This window comes from Cicer arietinum, chromosome 5 (genome assembly GCF_000331145.2).
Source record: "Cicer arietinum cultivar CDC Frontier isolate Library 1 chromosome 5, Cicar.CDCFrontier_v2.0, whole genome shotgun sequence".
In the NCBI taxonomy this organism is placed as follows: Eukaryota; Viridiplantae; Streptophyta; class Magnoliopsida; order Fabales; family Fabaceae; genus Cicer; species Cicer arietinum.
The window spans coordinates 77,425,721-77,446,501 of NC_021164.2; the positions used below are offsets into that span (position 1 = coordinate 77,425,721).

General features: G+C 30.9%; 1 protein-coding gene and 1 long non-coding RNA gene across 3 annotated transcripts; both read right to left on the bottom strand.

The window, feature by feature from the left end:
- Positions 1–2,997: 2,997 nt before the first annotated feature.
- On the bottom strand, positions 2,998–6,695 carry LOC101507723 (uncharacterized). 2 transcript variants are annotated; one of them, XR_012163225.1, is made up of 3 exons: positions 4,936–6,695; positions 4,095–4,419; positions 2,998–3,922 (listed from the first exon to the last, which is right to left on the bottom strand). It is a non-coding gene; the product is annotated as an uncharacterized lncRNA (long non-coding RNA). The 2 variants fall into 2 exon arrangements; XR_012163224.1 differs by having other exon boundaries at positions 2,998–4,419.
- Positions 6,696–11,412: 4,717 nt separating this feature from the next.
- Positions 11,413–16,470, bottom strand: LOC101507413 (uncharacterized). The gene is given in 8 exon segments (XM_027334960.2): positions 11,413–11,590; positions 11,735–11,777; positions 11,862–11,989; positions 12,336–12,416; positions 12,551–12,691; positions 13,424–13,623; positions 16,095–16,107; positions 16,109–16,470. Coding segments are annotated over 8 exon segments (900 nt in total). The 5' UTR covers positions 16,319–16,470; the 3' UTR covers positions 11,413–11,506.
- Between the last annotated feature and the right edge of the window lie 4,311 nt (positions 16,471–20,781).

Sequence of the window (20,781 nt, forward strand, 5' to 3'; positions counted from 1 at the left end):
TTAAATTTAAATTACATAAGTTATTTATTTAAACTATTTATTTTAAAATATAATAAATAAATTATGAAAGATAAATAAGGATTTTAATTATAATAATAAACGTAAAATTAAAAGAAAAATAATAAATTATAAAATACTTGAATTAATTTATAAAAAATATTATAAACTATTATTATCAAGCAGATGTTATATTTGACTTCAATAGTATATAACACAGGGACCAATTAGAGGGCTAGGATGTCAGAAAATTAAACACCTAACATTAATATATCCGTCAGTAACCGTATCTTCGGTTTAGCCGTTGGTAAGCTGAGACAAAAAATCTTGTTGAAAAGTTGTTAATTATCCAATGATTACTCATGGTGTGACCATCAATAATACCCTCATAATTTTTGATCTATTGGATAAATTTTGCGACGAGTAATTTTTCCGCCATACTGTGATTCTGGATAATTCGGAGGTGAATTAGTTTTACCCATAACCTTTTTAGTTACTGACAGATTGTTGCCTTAGGTAATTACATATTTGTTTGTCGTGTTTAACATGTGTTCGTAATAAATTAACGATCGTTTATGGTCATGATAAAAGGTTTTGAATTAAAGAATTGGTCTTAATCTATTTTTGTTAATTTGGTATATTTATGTAACACTCATTTATTACAAATAAATAATTTAATAAGGTGGGAATTTAAAGTCCTAATTCATTTTAATTAATTTTATCACATTGTAATGTTATCTTGCATACTAAACCATACAAAGAGTACTCTTTTATTCACTTAAATATTGTTAACCTTATTGCGGTTTAAATTAAGCACAATCAATGCAGATATAATTTTTTTATCACTATTATTATTTGAATGATTTAATACACTTATCAATTGAAAATTATCAAATGGTTTTAAGTTTTATACTTAAACTTTTACATTTTTTGTTATTAGTAAAAAACATCTTAATGAACTGAAAAATGCAGACATTGTTGTTTATAAATTACTTTTAACCTCTATTTTTATGTAATGTAAAACTTTTTTTGCGACCGAATATATCATATTTTAGGCATTTTATAAGAAATTGAGTTTTATCTCTCCAAATAATGTGTTTATTTAATTTATTTTTTAATTTAAGAAAATCCAAACTCATTTCAAAGGGCCACCTCTTAGAAAACTAGTGCATAAACCACTGAACAAATTTATATTCATACATTTACTTCCAGCTCATTTTTTAATAGTATTTATCTTCATTATAAAAGTTGTCTTTTTTATAGAGTTTTTTTATAAATAATGTTTGGCACAACTTATCCTTTTAAATTAATTAATATTATTATAGAAAAGCTGGGTCAAAAAAGCATCTATTATATCACCTCACAACAATTTCAATTAATTAATATCCAACTCATGTTTTTTGTTTCAAATCCAAATCATAATTATAATTTGATAAAGATTGTTTATCAAGTGATAGGTAATTGCACAATGAATCGTGTTTTGATCAGTGTTCCAATTCTAAAATATGATTTAGTTTTGAATCATATTCCATCATTTTCCTTTTTTTATTATAATAATAATAATAATAATAATAATAATAATAATAATAATAATAATTTTAAGTCATCGCATTCGTTCATTTCATTTATATTTTTGTATATATGTTGATAATGACTATTGGTTTCAATCGGATCTCAATGTTAACCTAACACACAATTGTGGAGCGGAGTAAAAATATCTTCTAAGTAGTAAAAATATCTTCTAAGTAATCTTTCATTATATGAACTTGATGGAGTTTTTATATGGCCCTAAAAATCGTGAGTACGACTAGTGTACAAGTGGAACCAAGAAGTTTCTATTGAATGCAACTAATGTATCATAGGGGAAAAACTTTGTTTCACGTACTATGAGATTGCCCCTATTAATCAACACTAGGCATGACAACGAGGCAATGACGAAGATATTTAGAATTTCTAATTTATATTTTTATTTAGAATATATTTAGGATTTGTTTGTTGTTTTAAGGATTTGACATGATTTAAATTACAATTTAGCTCTATATATAGAACGGTGAAAAATAAAACTTTATGACATACGATTTTATAAAAAAAAAGTCTTATCTATACAAAATATATTACATATAATTACACTTCATTAAATATAGTTGGACAAACACGTGTAATATTATCCAAATTAATCCTAAATTATTCCTATGATGCATCTCAGATATTTATAAATTAATCCTAAAGTAGTTATTATTCATTATATAGTTGCATTTTCAAATCAATGCAAGTGTGATTCTGCATCAAACATGGCTCATTGTTTAAAGAGTAATGACGTAAACATGCTACATGGCTCATAAAAATAGTTATTATCCACCTGTGAATTCTTATCCACCTCCATCACCACTGTCATCAGGATCTGTTCCTGTCACAAATCCTCAGTTCAACCTCCACCTTCAAACACAAATTTTCAACTTCAAGGTAGGTTGCTGTGGAGCTAAAACTATAATTCCACAAACAACATTGGATTATGAATTTTGGAACAAATAGTATAGATTATTCACTAATACAACAAGGTCGAAACTCTTACAATCCATACTCACTTCAAAACCATGTTGCTTTTGCATTCAATAGTTACCACATAAAGAATAATCTTACATCAAATTAATCCTGCATAAATTTGTGTGATCTACTCTTAAGTTGAATCAATAGTTATCTTTATTTCTTGACTCTTTCTAGTACTCCCTTCTTTCAACTTCTCATATACACTCAACTTTATCTAATGCTTTAATTATAGTTTTAAGTAGGCCACGACATAAATTTTAAAAGTGCAAAAGGACAGAGCTACAATTGTAGGAACAAATATGCTTGCTACCTACAAGCCAAAAGAATGGTACTAGAGAATACGTCTTCAGTCATTTGTGCCAATAATCTAGCAAGGTTACAAAGTTAGGATACTGACTACTATTAGAATATTATGAGCTAGAATACTATTGAATTATGACGGAAACCTCAACCTGAAATAGACAGAATCACTGACAATCCAATGTTATGGATAATTTTATATAATAAGCTCCAAAGACCAGAAGGGTGAGGCATCAAAATATTGTTATGACTCTCTGAGTTTACTTATTTTTTCCAGAGCAGCCTAAGAAAACTAAATGTTGACTCCTTGCTACTCAACGTGTCTTTAAGTTATAAGATTTTTACAATCATTTAAAATGTGAAATGATGTGTTGTCATTTTCTAAAGAAACAAGAAACACTTCACTTATTTTCAAAATTGATTCATAAGCTAAAACTTTCATTACCACACAAAATGAAATCCAATCTATGTAAAATGCATACAACAACAACAATAATAAAAATGGGGTCTTTTCCCACAAGTGGGGAACACTATCACAATGTCAGTCCATGTCACAATGATTCAACAATTTTATGTTGGCAGTTGACTTCTTAATGACAGCCCTCCTCTTTCTCTAAGCTTTGGATCGAATATGTAATGCAACAAAGGCAGAGTATAAAAATGCTTACAATAACAATTAACACTTACAGAACATAAAAACCATCCAAGAGCACAACCATAATAGAATACTTACATAATCAACAAACTTTTGGATGGGAGCCTTGGACATCTGTGTTGTCTCCACCAAATTAATTATCTGACTCAAAATTGTATCAGATCCTCAAAATTGTATTAGATCCTACTTTAGTAGCTTGGATGTGAAGGACACCATGCCAATTGATTGTACCTCCAATGACAAAGGTATTGATCTCCTTCAAAACAGGTATAGATTCACCAGTCACCATACTCTCATTTACATAACTTGAGTCCCAAGTAACAATGCCATCAGTAGGAATCTTTGTACCATGAAGAACTTTTAATGTGTCAATAGTTTGAATAAGCAAGGAATCATTTTCTCTTTCTTCAATAGATCTACCATCTAGAAGAAAACAATTATTGACAAGTTATAATTTGATGTTATGATGAAATCTTGATGATAAATATAATAACCTTCATTAATTTCAACCTAAATACAAGGTCATCAACACATTAGCTGTTTCATCTCCATTTTCTTAAGAGTATAATACGCATAAAAAATAAGTGTCATGGACCTTTGTCTTTAACAACCAGTAAATCTGTTGTAGGAGTGAGTTCTACTAACTTCTTAATGGCATCAGACGTCTTTCCCTTTGCTAGACATTCCAAATACTTGCCCAACAATACAAATGTTATAAGCATAGTACTTGTTTCAAAGTATTTTGTAGATCAAAATCCACTAAGAGCACGATACAGAAGAACACAAACAAAATAAACATATGATGTTGTAGTTCCCAAAGCAACCATGACATCCATGTTTGTTGAACCATTTCTAAGTGCTCTGATAGCTGTTATGTATAAGCGCTTTCCAGCCCCAAATTGGATGACACTCACCAATGCCTACTTCAACCAAATTCATTTAGTCTAATACATTGTCAAACCATTACCACTGGCTAATACATAATCAATCAATTAACAATGCAATACATGACCAAAATCAGCAAAATTCGCTTACATGTTTTTAGGGACCGCAATAAAGTGAAACATTGCTTACATGTTTTTAGCAAAATCAATCCTAACTAGAAAAATAACAATCTCATATCTAACACATTCTCAAAGAATAATAAAAACTTGAAAGAGAACAAAAACCTAACAACAATATAAAATCCAAAAATTAGAGTTGTTTTCTCAATCAAAAAATATTTGAATGTATATCTGCAAGTTGAGAGAACTGAAACAAGGATATGACTCCAGTTTTCACAGATTTGTAAGAGAAAAATTTATATGGCAAAATCATACAGCAAAATCAATAGCAAACTCAACAAAATCCATAGCAATCTATAGCAAAATCAAACTGCTAAAATTGTTAAGTAAGAAACAAGAATTATCAAAAAATTACTAGAGAAAGGAACAAACCTGTTTGGGAGAAACAAGAAATCGACACTTCTCAATAGCAACACTTCTCGACAGATGGAAGGGGAAGACAAAGAAACTCGTTACTGGCACGGAAGCGGAAAAACTTAGATTCTTCGTCGCCCGCGTTGAAGAGTTCGCGCATGAGGGAGGGAGTGAAAGCAATACGAAGGTGAAGTGATTCACGAAGTTGGTTCGCGAAGGTGAAGGCGTCGAAGAGTGAAAGTGAAAACCAATGAGTTCCCGCGTTTTTTATTTTTTATTTTTGTAAAATGCTTCTTAGAATGGTTTAATTTAAGTGATCTAATAAAATTATTATTATAATAATAAATTTACCATTGTTTTATTTTTGTTACAATGTATATAACCGATCTAAAGTTATCGATGTAATCCGCTGCTTAACTGAACCCCCTAAACACTCTCCTTTAGGATTCGCTATTCACTTCCTTCTTTCTTTTTCTCAAATCAGGTCTGAATTTAATTTTATTTAATCCCCTTTTATTTTTACTTTCGCTTTTTTCTTAGTTTCATGTTGGAAACTGATAATTGATTAGTTGCTACTTGCTAGTAGTAATTGCACCCTAATTCAATTTCAACTCATTCTAACACCCAAAATTAATTACGTTTTTTCACAATCACACTAAATAGGATAACAAAAGATATCGATTTCTCTGCGATTTAAACCTTTTTTTTATATATTCATCATCAACCAACCCTGTGCGTTTTGACGCTGTCAATTCGATCATTCCGCCTCCAACGGTTTAGACATCCCTATTATATATATATATATAATAACTATGTATTATATGTATTATCATATAATTAAATAACAGATATAAATTGTTAAAATATCTTCAAATCATTTTCGCACGATATATGTACTCTCTTCTCTCGTATCTTTTCTGAATTTATTTTCCTTCTCTAAAATTTTATACTAATAAAATATAATAAATTAAGACAAGCTATATATATATATATATATATATATTACCTAATATCGAACAATAACTTTTAAAACTGTGTGGAAATTATGTGATTTGTGAAAATTGTAAAACTTATGAGAATTGAAATTATAACTTTCAACTCAACTACTAACTATAAACAATCTTTTACTTATTATATGATATATAGTGTTATACTATTTTTTAATTGTGAATTGTTTTAATTAATATGTGTATTTTTTTAGGAGTGACACCATGTTTAAATATAAGAAAATTCATACATTTTTTTTTTCAAAAAGAAAATTTTCGTGAACGGTGTGAAACTCTAAAATAAAATAAAAAAAACTAAATAAATTTTAAGAATTCAATTATAAGATTTTAGTTAATATTCGTCGCTACCTAGTCCCCTATATTTTGTGCAAGATTAGCTCCGTCAAGTATACAACTTTTGATCATGATCATCCAATCAATCTGACAAACTAATCTGAACATAAATTTACATAATGTCTTCAATCTTGATATGCATTCTATGTAGTTTGGTGGGTAGAGCTTTGAACATTTCAGCCGCCATGTCTGGTCACAGGCGGTTCTTGTTCTTCCCTTTAGGTCACTTTAAATTTTTGTGCAAGATTAGCTCCGTCAAGTATACAACTTATGATCATGATCATCCGATCAATCTGACAAATTAATCTGAACATAAATTTTCAACCACAAATTTGACATAATGTCTTCAATCTTGATATGCATTCTATGTACTTTGGCGGTAGAGCTTTGAACATTTTAGCCGTCATGTCCGGTCACAGGCAGTTCTTGTTCTTCCCTTAACTTCGCCGTAATTTTGGTACTATTATCTCTAACTAATTTATGAATAAATTTCTACTATTTGTATCACTTCGCACTCCTATTTAAAATAACTTCTCTTTTTAATTATTGGAAACTCACTGACCATCCTCATTTGGCTCGTGCCTCAGCTACCGCATCAATTTGAATGTTGGAATTTTATGAATTAACTTTAATCGATAATGAATAGATAAATTTTTCTTATATATTTTATTTAAAAAATTAATTATTCTTATATCAACTATGTATATTGCATTTTAATATTTAAATAATGACTATTTTATTAAGAAATATTTTATGAATTGGTCTCTGATAAATTAAAAGATAAAGTAAAATACGTATTTTATTATATTAATTGAATGTGTCATCCATCTAGATATTCTATGCCTTTTAAAAAAAATCCATAAACTTTCTTCTTAATTTTAACTAACAACATATTATCAACAAAATTCTAAAAATAGATTGTTTTCCACAGAGGTCCATACATGGCGTTAAATGTCTCAAAAATCCATTTTTTTAATATGTAAAATATGATTCTTATCCATTGAAATTTAAAATAATTGGATTTAAATGATTAATGAGTTTCAACTAATGATGAATCATTCAATATAATTCTAATTTGAATTTTACTAAAATAAGTTTTAATCAGAGTTTATTTATCACCCGACTAAATTTTCAATTATTGTAGCCTCTTTTCCAGTTGCTTTATTATAAATATAGAAAATTAGTCTTGTTTTTTAACCATCAACTTTGGGGATTAGTTTTGTTTTTTATTCTTAATACATTACCTTGCTTTTTGTTGATCTTCTGAAAATAATATGTTCAAAATGATCTTGAGTATATAATTATATTCATTCGTAATGAATACTAGTGATTTGCAATGTGAATTGATGCATTTTTGTAGCCCAAAACAATATTGATTTAAAAAGACTTTGTTCTTTGTAAACAATATTGTATATTGTATGAATATGCAGTGTAGTGTGAAATTTTTTAATGTCACTACATTTAAACTAATCATATTTTATCTATAGTTTTGATAAAAATAAATTGACTCTATTTATCAAGATTTTTTTATACCATTAATATATTAATTAAAAAATTATTTAAATATATGGAATAAATACAGGAAATATAAAATTAATTTTACAATGATGAGTTCATTATTCGGGCATACCACTAACTCCACACTAGTGGCAAATAAATTAGCAGCTTCACCCTATTTTTTCTCTTATTTTAAGTCCTACTAAATAAATAAATAAAAAAACTAAACTAGATTAATAATATTAAACAAATTGCATTTGATAGAAAAAAATAATATGTCCTTCTAAGACTCCTCACAGACAATTATTATTTCAAAAGGTGTATTTTTTTAATTTAATGTGTTTTTTTCAACCACATATTTTTTTTATTTAAATACATCCTTACCTAGGATTTTTTTTCTTCATGTAATGTATTTTTTTCTTCGTATTTTGATTAATTTTATTAATATATTTTAGTTTTTTTATTAGGTTGCAAAACAAGAGGAAAAATAGAATGAAGTTAGTAAAAAATAAAACTGAAAGTGCTACTTTATTTGCAATAGCCAACAAAATAGAGGGAGTTGTTAAAATTTGATGTATTTTATGTATTATCTACGCATCTTAGCCAACAAAAGAGGGGGAGTTGTTAAAATTTGATGTATTTTATGTATTATCTACACATCTACTCAACCACAATTATTTTATGTATTGTTTTCCCTTTATTTTATTAATTTAATTAAATTTTTGTAATTATTTTTTTTTTATTAATTTAATTTCTTTTCATTTTTATTTCAAAAAATAAATAAACTAACACATGGTCGCATAGGATGCACTCTTTTATGAGACAAAACAAAATTTATTTTGGTATCTTCACTTTGAAACCTCTTAAACATAAAAATTAAAAATTAAAGAGTGGAAAAATAATTTTATGTGTATTTTAAAAAAAATTATATATATAGCATAAATTGAATATAATTATCCAAAATAACAATAAAATATTTAAACTATACTTTTCTTTCTAGTTTGGATCATTATTTAAATTTATGTTGCTATCATTTTTCAAAGAATTACTCATTAATACTTGTTTAAAAATAATGAATACAAAACCTAACTGAAATGTATATGGACGGAGTTGGATTTTGCACCTTTCCTTATTTATCTCCTCTGATAGATTGAGTTTACTTATGTGTCATTCAGTTTATTTAAGTCTATAATAATCAAATAGAAATAGGGTTAGCTTCTGTATAAAAAAACAAATAAATTGGGTTACCTTGTTCCTTGCAACCTCAACTGACACAAGTTTCCTTTCTTAGCTTTCACAACTCAATTAAGCGTTCATGGCAACCGAACATGAAATCACACTTCCACGTGACCGTGATGAGCAGATAGTTTGTACGGCATGTAAACAAATCTTCATGGCAAAATGGTTGTTTGATAATGAGATGGAAAAGTTTGACGAATTGATAAAACACATAAATGATTTTGAGAGCTATGTAATTGATGCTAGAGTTTTCAAAGAAAGGGTGAATGAGGTGATTAAAGTGTGCAGATGGCAAGTTTTTATATTCAATATGTACATGAAGAATAATCACAATATCACACTTCCATTGACAGATGGACAACAAGGTCACGAGACTGGTTAGTAATTATTATGAATATATATTTGTTATTTTTTCAAAAAAATCAAATTATAAAATTGTTAATTTTTATCAGTAATCATATTTGATCTTTGCATTGGTGAGACGTTTAGTTATTACTGGATTATTGCAATTCATACACGCCTATAATTTTATATTATATGTTTTCTACAATACATAAAGAAGTGTCAAAAATATCTAAATTGATGACTTGTAAAATGGAAATACATCTTTAGTCCAATCAAGATTATTCTCATAAATAACTTAGTTTTTTTTGTTCATGTCTTTATCGTGGATTTTAATTTAACAAAAAAAATAATATTTACTCCTTATTTTTATCTTAAATAGCATAAATAATTTTGTTTTCAAACCTTCAATAAATAATTCGGCTATTGTTTTAGTAGTTTGATGTGGTATCAATTGATCATATCCCCATATATATATATATATAAAAGCTAATGTTGTCATTGTTGTGATACAAAGGGGGAAAAATGACGAAGGTAGCAGAGAATTTGTGTCAACTTCCTTGGGATGTGCTTGATATCATTTCCAGAAAACTAGATTTCGACGACTTCTCCCAATTTAGTGGTGTGTGCAAGAATTGGCGGGAGTTTCATAAAAGTTATTGGAGAGATTTCTTAGTATCCCAAGAACCATTAATTGTTAGAAAGTCTTACGATATTAAGAAATGTTATACCTTCATCAGCATACCTCACCAAAAAATTTATCACTCAGAGAAGATGAATGTAAGAAACTTTAATGACATAAGAAAATTTCTCTATTTTGGATCTTCTAGCGGATATTTGATTATGGCAAGGAATGATCATTCATTTGTGCTCATAAATCCATTTACAAGAAAAGTGATTCTAATTGATACCTCCTCAACCTTTAAAGTTGAACTTTCTGATTTTGCTTACAATGTCTTGCTTGCTTTTGAAAAAGGCTCGGATGAATTTGTCTTTGTGGCTTTATGTAAAAGTTCTCATAATTTGCATATCTATCGATCTCAAAATTTATTCGTCAAAAAGAAATCTTGTTGATTTTACACTTTTGCACAATGCCATATATGTGATCACTGACAAGGCCAAAATAGGGGTATTCAGCTTGAATTCTGCATATATAAGGTTTTTAGAATTGAAGAGTACTCTCAAAGTAACATCTTCCTCATATGTAAGGTTGATTGATTGTGATGGACAACTTTTAGTGCTTAATATTATTTCCAATGAAATACTAAATGTGTACAAGATAGACTTCTCAACCATGAATTGTGTCAAATTAGAAACTTTGGGTGACATTGCATTATTTTATGCTCCCAAGGAAAAGTATTATGCATTGAGGAGCCCAGAAAAGTGGGGTTATCGAAGGAATTCTGTTTATGTCATCGATCTTCCATCTAAAAAATGCAAAGTGTATATAGGGAATGACAATGAATTGCCAAAGTTCATTATTAGACCTATATATAATAATACTCAAACTTCTCCTCCACCCTACTTGTTGGATTGGTATTTTAGACATCAACACTATGAGGTAGATGTAAGGACCACAAATGGTGAGAGCTTCTAGCAAGACCAAGGGACAAAGGAATAAAAGAATCGGCACAAAATTGAATGGCTATATAATTAACTAAATGAGGAGCTAATTATTAAGGTGTGAAAAGTCTAATGTATTTCTTCCCCTTTTAGACTCTATGCTAGTACCTTCTCTTTTGAGATGTTTCTTTAAGTATTGTTGCACTGAATTGTAAGATCACTACCTCTTTGGTACTTTGCCAAGAGAATTCATTCTGAAATAATACAAGTGATCTTCTGCATATTTAAATCATAACAGTAGATTATTATTATTATCTAATCGAGTAACATGTTTATTGTACACTGCGTAGTTTGTGATTTTTGTGTTTGGATCTTGTTCCTTGTGTGTCTCATATATTACATGAGAACAGTATTAATTTTTATTATTCATAAATTCGAAAAACAAAGTTTATCTTTGATCTACACACATAGACTTGTTATTGTACGTATATTTTAACTCTCACCTTCCCCATGATTGAGAGGCAATAAAATTTGTAATGATATTTGTACTTGTAATTATACCAGTTAGTAAATTAATGTTATTGCGAGGTAAAAAGTGTACCATTGGGCTAGACATCTACTAGCAACCCCAGTAGAGAGGGAGAGATGGTAATGTTGTAGAGGAGAATTCGGAGAAGCAAGAACGAGCAAATCTGTCGAAAATGGTGGAAACAACAATTCAGATAATGTAATGAGATCATCTTATACTCAACAAGAACCCAACCCAACTGATCGGCACTTCAATGAAAAAGGATTATCCAACTTAAAGGAACTGAAATCGGATGCTAAAATTACACCACTCCTGAAGGAAGACGGATAACAAGTTGTCCCCCAACAAGGCTGCAACCAAAGGGAAAAAATGTCAGATAGTTTACAAGAGCATGCCAAGAGGTATGTTGCGTGTTATGAAAATTTTCCATTCACCTCTTGACATAGTAGTAGCAAAAATCTGCTAGTATGAAGAAGGTCTGGACAATTTCTGATACAAGTACCGTAGAAGGCCACAATCCATAACCCAAAGCAGTTAGTAGGCGTCCGCGGGTATCCAAAACCTGAGGAGGATAACATAAGCATGGTCTTTTAGATTGGATATGGAAGGATGACAAGAGCAAAAAATATAATGACAAGCCAAAAGGTCTTGATATGCTAAAATTTGTATGCATCAGCTCCTTTAAAAAGCCATGAACAAAACCATATTATCTTGTGGTAAACTAGTTTGAAGTGGGAATATCATACAGAAACACTTAAGCAAAGATTTATAATACAGCATGCATAATCCAAGGTATAAATTTGAGAACTGTCCGACATACTCAATCACAAGATATTGTGATATTATAGTTTTATATATTTTCAAAATTTGGCAATAAAGACATCTTAGAAGTTAAAAACCAGAAAAACCTGGAGGACCCAATGTGCACAACTCAAGAACCTTGAAACTCCAAGGGCAAAAACATAGTGTGCTGTGAATGGTTCAACAATCTGAAAGTTGAATTCCAAAATTAATTACAAGTGTACTTAGAAAGACTAACTGACAAAGGAAAATGTAATATTGTTTCAAACAATTAAAAGATAGTAAAGAAAAAGCAACAAACCGAAATATATTTATAAGAAACCTTAGTGTTCTGCATGACCCACAACTGAGGGAGAACAGACACAGCTTCAAGATAAACACAAAAAGCCCAGAGAATCCTGTTAACTGTATGATGCCGGGTTGTTGGATGAATGAGCAAAGAAAGTACGAAACAAGGTATCACCTGTATTTTGGTTAAGAAAATTAACACACTCCATACTCACAGCAATTGATCTTCCATTCACTCAGATGCATGTCCATGTTTTTTTCACAGACAAAAGTCAATCAAAAAAAAATTCTTCCAAGTACTTTCATATTGAGATTTAACACATTGTTAATAAGCATTGAATTTTTTTAAAATAAAATAAAATCGCTCCAGCGATGTGATAGATGAAAATTCTGTTACATTCAACCTATATTAAGATTTAAAATTGTGATTCTTCAATAAACATTTAAAAAATGATATAAAGAAAGCACTGCTCCAAAATCACATTTCTCACTATCAGACAACAGGCTATCTAGTTTTTAATAGGTAACCAAGCCACACGAGCTTTCATGAATTACATCACATGTTTTCAAACAACACCGTTCCTTTTCCCTTGGTTTGAAATGATATTCCTTTTACGCAGGAGAATCCAGGAGGAATCATCAATAAGTACTACAGAGTATAAAACACACTTTAACTTGAAATCACATTTGACACAAGTGCAAACTAAACTTTAACAAATATAAGATTCTTAATGGCAGTTTATTTAAGAATTAGATTGTTGGATAAATTTGACACGGGAACTGTGAGATGCTTAACAGAAAAGCCGAATAAGCTATGTAGCCAAAGGAAAATGATAAATAGACTAAAGAGCATATTGTAGCTAATGTACAAGATTGCCTAACTTATATTAGAAAACAGAGGACTTACCACATAGTATATTGCAAGGTTGTCCTTATTATTCATATAACTGGAATTCAGTTTGAAGCGCATCATATAAATAACCCAGAGGTTCGTCCCCAATGTTGCCGTATCAAGTAAGGTGTGTATATCGTATTCCATGACAAAACTGCAGTATAGTCTCACAGCTAGAAACATAGCTGTGAGTTCCTGTGATTTAAGTGAGAGTCCTGCAAAGATTTAACAAGGCTGGCTATCATTTTTAGATAAATATATAGAATATTTCTTTCTTCTCATTTCTTTTCCAGCTGTTCTAGAAAACAAGAAGCCAAATTATTGCTAAAACCACAATGATATCATATAACAACAGGAATCATATCAAACTACTACTTGTCCAGTTGTTCTCTACTTTCATCTAAAAGGGAAATACGTATAGCAATTAGCAAGGTAAAGTTTGCATTCCAAATGAAGAAAAGGAAAAAACATCCAACCATGTGCCACAGAATTAAGTTAGCCAATCCCAAAATCGAAAGTACTTCCATAAAAATAAACAGAATGTTGATTCCATCGACAAAATAGGTCGTCGTATGGTTTTAGACAAACAGCATCAAAAACATCAATCTGACAAAAGCTACGAAGTGGTACAAGCATAACTCTTAGGACCGCCAATTTGTAATGATGACCCCCATCACAACTTAACATAACCCTAATCTGAAATTTTGATGATACATTTTTAAACGATAAAAGTATTCCTATGACCTTGATCAGTATGTTATTGACTTGAGCTGTTGAAGTATTGATTGTTTGGATGCTTGTATGATGTAAAATGATGAGTGTTAGTTAAAGGAACAAGTCAATCCATTCAAAGACTCATTTTCAGCATTCTCAAGTTTTCTTGAATTCTTATGGATTCATTGTATTGGTATGACTTTGTAAAAAAAACGAATGTTGTTTTATGAAAGGATTTCAATTTTGAAGGTAACACTAAGAGAGATGGTAAGGCACAGGTCTTTTATTGGACAAGCTAATAAATAAGGAGGGAAATTCCTAATGCTTGCAGAAACTCGCAGCCACGATGAGGTTTTCAGGGTCGTGAACAACCAATCTAAGAAATAACAAGGCAAGAAATCCCAAAAAAAACCACCAGAAAGACTGTCATATTGGGTGGTTACCAGCAACGCCATGTAGCCAGGGTGTGGATTGGCCTCTTCGTTGCCTTCATTTTATTTCCCCAATATAATGCATATACAAGAAAAACCAATCATAATTGATCATATAGTATGAAATTACAACACAAAATCGGTCGGGCCCGGAGGCTTAGGATAAGAGACAAATTTCGATTTCAAAGATGTTATGACATACATATGACACAATAACTAGTGCGGTCTCCAAATGAGTGGCGACCACATGGACCTGAAGTTGGAGAGTTTGGAAGCTAAAACCAAAAGTAACAACACCAACACTGCTACACCCCAAGGTGATGACCCTCCTCCTGCTTGCACATTTGATTGTTCTAATCGTCGACCAAAGAGCCCCACCGGAAGCACAAGCCGTGGCCCACATTTGGAGAGGAAGTACGCCGTGAAAATTAACAAGAGTGGTAAAATCAAGATGAACATGTGGAAACTCATGGTGGTTGTTTGCACAGTTGACTTGAAGTTTATATAAGATGGAACAAACAGCAAAAACATCACAATCCCAACTACGGATACTAGTTGCAAAGGAGGTGCAGATATTGAGGACAACGTGTTTTTCGTCCACACCATTTTAATTTTCTCTAATGTGCACTCTCTGCTACTAGCTTGTTAATTCTACTGTAATTTATAATACACCGCAAATTTTAATGAAATTCAAATAGAATATATGTGACATTGTTATTTCTGTTTGCTTTAGCATAAAGTGTTAAAGTTTAAGATGTGTGCATAAGGTGCAGTTATTCCATCTCCAATAGAATAAAGTTAAGGCTGGGAATATTGGATCGATACCAAAGGAGATACGGGCCTATGTTCAAAGCACAGTTAGCAGAATATCTTCATAGTTAGCTTTTGTGCTAAGCTTTGTATTTATATTTTTTATTATTATTTGTCCAGTTATGTTATTATGTTCCTGCTGTGCTGGAAAACAAGAAGCCGTGTTATTGCTAAAATCACAATGATATCACAATGATATATTGTACTGTATATGCTATATCACAGCAGCAATCATATCAAACTACATGTTATCTACTTTTCATCTAAAAGGTAAAATGTATAGTAATTAGCAATGTAAAGTTTGCATTCCAAATGAAGGCAAAGAAAACATATAGCCATGTGCTACAAATGAACTATGCTATCCCAATCCCTATATATAAAGTAAACCATTATTTCGTCCCTGAAAATGTAGGACGATGTCACTTTGATATCTGATTCAAGCAAAAACTCAAATTAGTCATGGAATGAAATGATTAAAATAGTCCCTAAAATATAAAACTTACTATCATAAAAGTCTCAGAAAGATTAAGCTTAGTATCAAAATCGTTTATGATCATTAGAACGTCAATACTAAATTGACTGACTTTGATGATTTTACGGCTCATTTAGGTTTTTGGCTTAGTGAGAGACTCAATGCTCTAAATGACACCAATGATGGTAAATTATTAAACAGAAAAGGATAGGAATGTCGTTTTAGGAAGGGAATTCGGTAAGATTGAAAGAGATGATACCGGCACATGTTTTTTTCCTGAGCGAATTTGTAAATGAGGAGGGAAATTCCTAATGCATGGACAAATTCGGCAGCGACGAAGAGGTTATCGTGGTCGTGAACCACCATTCTAAGAAAAAGCAAAGCTACAATGCCTGAAAGGACCGCCAGAAAAACCTTCATTTTGGGCGGTTGCCGGCGAAGCCATGTAGTGACGGCGTGGATTGGCGTCTTCGTTGCCTTCATTTTTTGTTACTTACTTTGTTCTGAATATTTATTTAGTTGGATTGTTGTGTTCTTCTTTATTTGTTCAGTAGTAGTAACTAGTATAGTACCCCTGCACTGCAACACGTAAATGTTTATTAGTTGCGTGACGGGTGGGTTGCTCAACTAACCCTTGTTTCGCCACCGTCCCACTGCAAACTTCTCTCATTCTAATTATTTTAAAATTGCATATTATTTTTTGTCCAAATTTTTTAATTTAATTTCTTTTCTTTTTCTTCTATTTTTTTTAATGTGCATTGTTAAAGCGTGTGCTTAAATACTTGTGATCATACAATATTTTTTTTAAGAGAAAAATGTTAAAAAATAAAGAGTTTGATCAATTCGTAATTATTGTGTAAATGATTACTATTTAGAAGTGTTACATAATATTTCATGTTGTCTTACAATAAGTGTCTCATTTATAAAAATATTTTATTTTAAAATAAATAACATTTTAAATTTTCGATGCATTTATTTTTTGAATTGTAACATTTAATTAATACTACTTTCATCATTTTCAATGCAATATCTTTCTTATACATTTATGATATTAGTAATGCATTGATACATAACAAAGATGATTTAGTAACAGTAGTATTTTCTCTTTTTTATTTACTCGTTTTTTTATATTTTTTTGTTTCTCATAGATTCTCTCTAATTGAGATCACCTTATTCAAGACGATCGTACACTACATTTGAATATCTCTCTCAACATAAATTCAAATTAAAATTTATCATGTTATGTCGATCTAGCTCCTTCGGATAGACTTTACTCTTGTAGATATTTATACATTTTTTTATGTAAAACAATAAAATAACTTGATTATTATGAGACTTACTTATCATTCTTCTACTTCAACATCTAATAAAAATTAGCATTTTCCTTTTGAGAAAATGGGATGTTAATAGTTTAAAGGTGTGCACGTAAGCGGTAAATATGCAAATCCAGTCACCCAAAATTTAGGTGAGTTGAGAAAAAGTCTTAATTCAACAACAACAAAAAACGGGGATTTGGCTTTCGTACCCCCCAATTAAACTTGTACCCCTCAAGTAAATTTTTTTTGATTGAAATACCCAAAATAATCTTAAGAAAATTAGTAAAAACAAAAAAAACGAAAAACCAAACAGTTGTACCCCCACATTGAAAAATCCGGAAAAATAAGTATTGGGGGGAAAAAAAATTACCGGAAATTTCAAGAGGAATGAAATTTCCGGTAGTTATAAATGCATACCGGAAATTTCAAAAATGAAATTTACGGGAAGGGTCACCGGAAATTTGAAAAATCCGGTATACATTTTCAATACCGGAAATTTGAAATTTCCGGATGGATTCCCGGAAACTTCATTTTTGAAATTTCTAGTATGCATTTATAACTACCGGAAATTTCAAATTTCCGGTATGTTCACCGGAAATTTCATTTATCTTTGAAATTTTCGGTACAATGTATATTTTTTTATTTTATTTTTTTGTTTTATATAATTTTTTTAATTTTTTTATTGAATTTTGTTAGCGACGTTGATCATTCTCGAGTTCGACCTCCTACACAATCAAATAGGAGAGCTGATGTTGAAAAAAGAAAAAAGAGAAATGAAGAAAGGCAGGCGCCCCAGGATGAGCAGCCCCAACAAAATCCTGTGTTTTATGAAGAACAGGATGACCAGCCCCAGCAAGATCATGTGTTTGATGATGAACATGATCAGCAGCAGCAGTTTGATGATGAACATGGTCAGCAACACGAGCCTGAAGAACCCATGTTTCCTAGAGGTCCTTATGATCTTTATGTCCTTAAAGATTATGAGCACCATATTGCAATTAATGTGTTGAATGGACAGGTTAGTAAATAATTTATTTTATTACATATTATAATATATTTGTAGTATAGATTATTTTATTACATATATAATATATTTGTAATTGTGTGTTATTTTTAATTAAACAGGATAGACGTGCCTTGAAAGTTGTTTCAAATGGCAAAAAGCAAGACAAATTCATTGATATCAGATATCGATTACATGCTCAAATAGATCATTGGATTACTATATATGGATTACGTCCTTTGAGAAAATGTAGTTTGCATATGATTGATGGTAATATGATATCTGCTTTTGCTGAGAGATGACACGCAGAGACTAGTTCATTTCACCTACCATTCGGTGAAATGACTATTACTCTTGACGACGTTAGGGGTCTTTTGAGCATTCCATGTTCTGTAGAGCTTTTCGCACCTCCCGTAAATGTCAATGAAGATTTGACAATTGTTGCTGCTGTTGAGTTGTTGGGAGTTGCATATGATGAAGCTGTCACTGAAACTAGATCCAATAGAGGTGCCTCGTATAGTTTTGAGTGGTTGAAAGAGGTATTTTTCAAGAAATTTCATGAAGGACGATATGACTGTGCAGCGAGGGCATACATACTTCATTTGGTAGGATGTGTCATTCTAGCTGATAAAAGTTTTACCCTTGTATCTGCAAAATATCTATTTTTTGTTTCAAGACCTTGATACTTGTGGTAAATGGGCATGGGGACCAGCTGCACTTGTTGTGTTATATGACTATCTTAGAGATAGTACATTGCCTGCAACCAAACAGATTGGAGGATATTTATCTTTATTTCAGGTACTATTATATTTATTAACTTATTTATTTATTTTTTTAATTATTTCATCACCTTAATAATTTTACTATATTTCAATTATTTACAGGCTTGGATTTATGAATATTTTTCTAATATTTGTAAACGGGATATGGATGAGCTTATCTCCTCGATGCCACGGATGTTTCGTTGGACTGCAAAACAAACATCTGAGAACGTTGCATATTACAGGGCAAAGTTGGATGCTTTGAGGGATAGTGATATTATCTGGACGCCGAATTACGACGAGAACTCTATGACACGATTTCAGTATGTGTCATTGTTTACATGATACATTCGTTGGTGTTCCATGATGGTTCCGTATTTACCAGATCGGTGGTGTAGGAGGAATGATTTGAGTATACTCAACACATTCCTCCTACACCACCGATGCTTGTTGTACGTGATGTTGATGTTGAATGGAGTATGTACCGGAACTCTGTACGATCACTTCGAGCTAAATTGCACCCAGCTGCATATCCACATAAGTGTGTTGAGGGATACATCCAGTAGTATTATAGGATATCTCATCCTCGGATGATCCCTTATGTTGCTGCATATGCTGGTCCTAGTTATGATGCTGATGTTGGTCCTGATGCTGGTCATAGTCATGATGCTGGTCCCGATACTAGGTGTACACGATGTCACGCAATTGGTGGTCTTATACAACAGAGTTTAGACTTACATATGGGTGGTCCTGAAGATCAGATGTGTGTCTTATTAGAGAGAGCTTTACACATTTCTAGATGAGGAGATTATCAGTAGTATTATAGTTGTATTATTCAGACTTATTTTACTATTCGCAACTTATTTACTATTTAGACTTATTTAATTAGTGACTTATTTTGTTGTATTATTCGCGACTTATTTATTATTCAGAGTTATTATTCGCGACTTATTTAATTGTATTAGTTGTATTTAATATTTATTTAAGGTGTCAATCATCTAAATTTTAAACATACCATTTAAAGTGTCAATCATATCATTTAAAGCATCATAGAACACTTAATTGAAAACAAAATTGGCAATCATCTAAATTGAAAACAACATTTAAATCATCTGAATTGAAAACAACATTTAAAGCATCATAAAACAAAAGTGGCAATCATCTAAATTGAAAACAACATTTAAAGTGTCAATCCTATCATTTAAAGCAACATACAAATCAAAAGTGTCAATCATCTGCCAAAGACATATAATCTGAATTATTTTCTAAATCTAAAGAACCCCAATGTTGTAGACGTCATGGATAAGCGATAGCCCATGATGTAGACTCATCACTATGATGTTTCTTCCAATGCCATGCAAGTGGAGGTAACGGACATGCATATTTCAATTTAACTTGAACCCAATGATTTTCGTTAACAAAACCGATGTTGATAACACGATCACGTGATAGATCTCCATTATGTGCACCCCTCAATGGGAAAAAAGTCAAACAAAAAGTTTTTGCCAATGTAACAAGAACGAGATTATATTTTGTTGCTATCACGTAACCCATATCAGGAATGGTCATCCACTTCTCGTTGGCTTGGTTTTCCAACTCAGTTACAAGTAAAGACTTTGTCACTTCTTGCAAGCGTTCCTTGAATAGTGCAACATATAAATCAGGTTTGGACTTAATCTCTGTATACAACTGTCGACGTACAACGCTCCAGTATTCTTCACCATGACCAAGTAAAGCAGCAATAGCACGATATCCACAGTTTTCATCTACTTTAACATTAACTATGTCTTCAATATATGGATGAATTAAAGGAGGAAACTCGTGGAAATATTTTTTAACCTGATGGGAGACTTGTTTGGATGCTTG